At 42.8% G+C, this 3588-nt stretch overlaps 1 protein-coding gene across 1 annotated transcript; it reads left to right on the top strand.

Annotated features, from left to right (window-relative positions):
- Nucleotides 1–733: 733 nt before the first annotated feature.
- LOC144713762 (cysteine-rich repeat secretory protein 55-like) lies at nucleotides 734–1651 on the top strand. Its single transcript, XM_078588439.1, has one exon. The coding sequence runs from the start codon at nucleotides 762–764 to the stop codon at nucleotides 1491–1493; it is 732 nt and encodes a 243-aa protein (XP_078444565.1). The 5' UTR covers nucleotides 734–761; the 3' UTR covers nucleotides 1494–1651.
- The last annotated feature ends 1937 nt before the right edge of the window (nucleotides 1652–3588 follow it).

Raw genomic sequence — 3588 nt, 5'->3', positions numbered from 1 at the left:
TACTGAAAATAGGATGTTGCGTGAGATATATTTGACCATTAAAGTTCTGACCAGGTAGCTCCTTCGTCTGAGTTCATAAGTAGGTCTGTTGCGTTCTGTGGGCGCCGTCCCTGTTTTCTATGATTTCGTCGTATTTAAAGAAAGCCATAAATTTGTAATCTTTTGTCCTCGTCAAGTATCTTGATCCCTTCTCGTGCCTTGCCATTATCTAATGCATCTAGGAGCGAGTTTGACTGGAGCGAAAAGTCTACTATCTTGCGTGTCCAGTCTACAAACCAAAATTATGATTTAAATTACAACTATGTTGGGATGATTTAGAGCTGAACTTAATTAATTAGAACAGAGTTGCGACCTTTTTAACCTGATTTTACTCAGTCATGAACCGATCTATAATCCTGATAAGTTAAATAGTCATGTCCCGATTAATGTACATGTATCTTGATGGAAAAATATCAACGTCTTGGAAACATGTGAATGATTAAACAAATAATAGATGTAAATGATAACAAACACCCATATTCTGTATCTTTAGAAAAATTAACAAATTATGGTGATCGTAATCTTTGTGACCAATCCATCATTTCCCACTGCCGACATTTTCCATTCTGTCTTCCATAAAAAAAGTCAAACACTCAAAACTTTTAACATCTCCGTTCGTCTTATCCATAAAGTCCTAAAACGCAGAAACTCCGCTTATAGAATTCCACCCACATCGCCCTTCTCCAACAATTACGGCCAGCGTAAACACATAAAACACAGCCATGTTCACGTGTCTCACAACCCTCCCCGTTCTTTTCCTTCTTCTTCTCTCTTATCCACGCTGCAATGCTTCAGATCCACTTGAAAACTACTACAGCTACACAAGAAAGGTTACTGCGGCAGCAAAGAAGAACATCGAACGCGTAATAGTTTCAATCGAGACAAACGGTCCTTCCAGGGGACTTGCCACAGCCGGCACAGGAGACAAAGACAGAGCGTATGGGCTTGCCCAGTGCCGTCGGGACGTCCGTCGCGCAGACTGTATAACATGTCTTAAGGAAGCATCAGCAAGGCTAAGTTCTCGTTGCCGAGGCAAGGCTGAAGGCTGGGTCTGGTTCGAAAAGTGCTTTATGCGCCACGACACCAATTTCTTTGTTGGGAATGTTGACACCAGCTACGGCACCTACAACGACACGACTGAGTTTGTGACAGACGATGCGGCGGAGCAGCAGAGGTTTGATACTGTTTTGGGGTCGCTGATAGACAAAGTTCGCATCCAGGCGACTTCGAAGTCCCGCTTTGGTCTGGGCAAGGCAATATCTGACTTCTCCCCCAACCTTACAGTCTATGCTTTGGCGCAGTGCACGCGTGATTTATCAGGGGAAGCTTTCTCTGAGTGCATCACTCACGTGTTCAGATACTTCCCCGACATCTTCACCTACAAGAAGGGCTGCCGAGCTCTGTATCGGAGCTGTTATGTCGGCTATGATACAAAACCTTTCTTTGATCTCTAAAATATCTTCCTGATCAGTTTTCAATGAAGAAGTATACTCATTGCTCTATCTCTCAGCTGATAGATTCAAGGACGTTATCGTCTATTTGTTAGATTATTGAAATTAATCTAGCTAATGCCATTCCGCAACAAATTATCTAGACTCATAAGGCGTAATAATGATTCAATAATTGATAGTGAAACGTGAAGATTTTAGGTACTTATCTAGTCAACGACTACGTCACAGTGATGTGCTGTATTTTCACCTATTATTCGGGGATCCTCGTGTATTTGAATAGTCGCAGGGACCTGCAATCTGATATGATAACGAATAATCACGTGTGACCTTCGTATCGGAATCAGATAACAAATACGCTCTGGTCGACATGCTCGATCAATCTCGTGGGATGGATCTCGATCGAATTCTGATGGACGATTGAGATCCCAATGGCCGCTCATTAATGAATCGTCGATTTGGTTGATCTTGTGACCCATTACATTTAACGGGTCGACATATCCAACCATGGGCTTCTAGGGCAATCGACTAGTTGATCCGATCACCAATCGCAACCATCCATTGGTCGAGTATGCCAATCGATTCATAGGTCCCGATCGCTATACACGAGCTATCTTCCCTTTACCCGGTCATGGATTACCCAATCTTAGTACGATCGATCAGATCGGATTATCATCCCCTAAATCTCAATCCTTACACCTTTCTCGCTCTTTCCTTCACCATATCAGCAATAGCGACCCGTACATTATCACTTTGAAAGTCGTACCGTTGGATGTACGGTTCAAATGATAAGTTCAATTCTGATTGCCGCAAATTGTCTAAACAGACTATTCACTAATTCACGAAAAGGAATTCATACAGTCAAAATCAGCGGCTTCGAAACTGCGGCAGTCCACAGGCCCCTCGTTTCCAGCTTAAATAATATGGTCTACTTGATATCACGATACGCAATCCTTCTGGCACTTTGACTGCATGAAGCATGAAAACAACGCGAAAAAACCAAGTGGATAAGAGATATTCATTACTTGCCCATCATAAAAGCCAACAGAAGGGGACAAGTGATAACTCCGTCGCCTCCCCCGAGTCTTTGCATACTTCTAAACAAATCCTCAGATAAGCACCAAAAAGAATGGCTTCTGTTTCGTCATTCTTTCTTTGCCTTATCACTTTTCCTTGTTTTCATTCCCCACCCCAACTGTGAGGCAATGGAGGCCCTTGCGCGACTCTGTAACCCCGACAAACCCAACACTCCTGCCCTTGCCAGCAACATAGCAAAACTGCTGTCATCGCTCCGGCCGAACGCCCCTTGAAAGCGCTTCTCTGCTACATCTGTCGTAGACGGAAACTCAAAGGTATACGTGATGGAATTTAGGAGAATACCTGTAGTTGCCATGACAGCGGAATCGACACCTTGAACTCCTAACAATCACCTTTGGAAACTATGAACGAGATCTAGCAAGCCTGAGGCTCCCTCTATGATTTAGGGACCTAGAAGACCAGGTAAGCAGCTCATTTTCAGGATGCTGGTTGCCCTAATTCGTATGCCCTTTATAGGGACTAACCATATCCTCCCTTAAGCATACTAGACCCTAAGCGTACTCGTCTCCCATGGAAAAGATAGCGATGCCCTTATCCCATATGGTCAACAAGATCAACAGTCCAACAATCTCACACTTGACCTGATTGATGGGCCTTTCTGACAAATGTCACAATTAAGGGACCATCAGTACACATTACAACTGATCATAACATCTCTTATAAATACCAGTCATAGCAGTAATATACCTTCAAGGCATAAATCCTAGCAATGCACCAAATACGTACTCAAGACATTAAATAGCAATATGCAGGGAATTGGATAAACTCATTATCATGACAGTGATTCGAGTTTCATTCCACCAATTTGTAAAAAACAAATCATTATTCATGAAGAATCAATCAGAGATACAAAGTAATATCACGTGAATACATTAGTATCTTAAGTGAGAACTCTCACCGCACAATTCAAGGGAAACTGTCCAGACCCATACTTAAGACATTACCACAATAGGTACCACGTGGAAGCGCCTTAGTAAGTGTTTCAGCTAGCATGTGGTTGATA

The sequence above is a fragment of the Wolffia australiana genome, chromosome 16, assembly GCF_029677425.1.
Source record: "Wolffia australiana isolate 7733 chromosome 16, ASM2967742v1".
In the NCBI taxonomy this organism is placed as follows: domain Eukaryota; kingdom Viridiplantae; phylum Streptophyta; class Magnoliopsida; order Alismatales; family Araceae; genus Wolffia; species Wolffia australiana.
The sequence above is the reverse complement of the archived record's forward strand: the minus strand, read 5'-3'. Positions and strand labels throughout refer to the sequence as shown.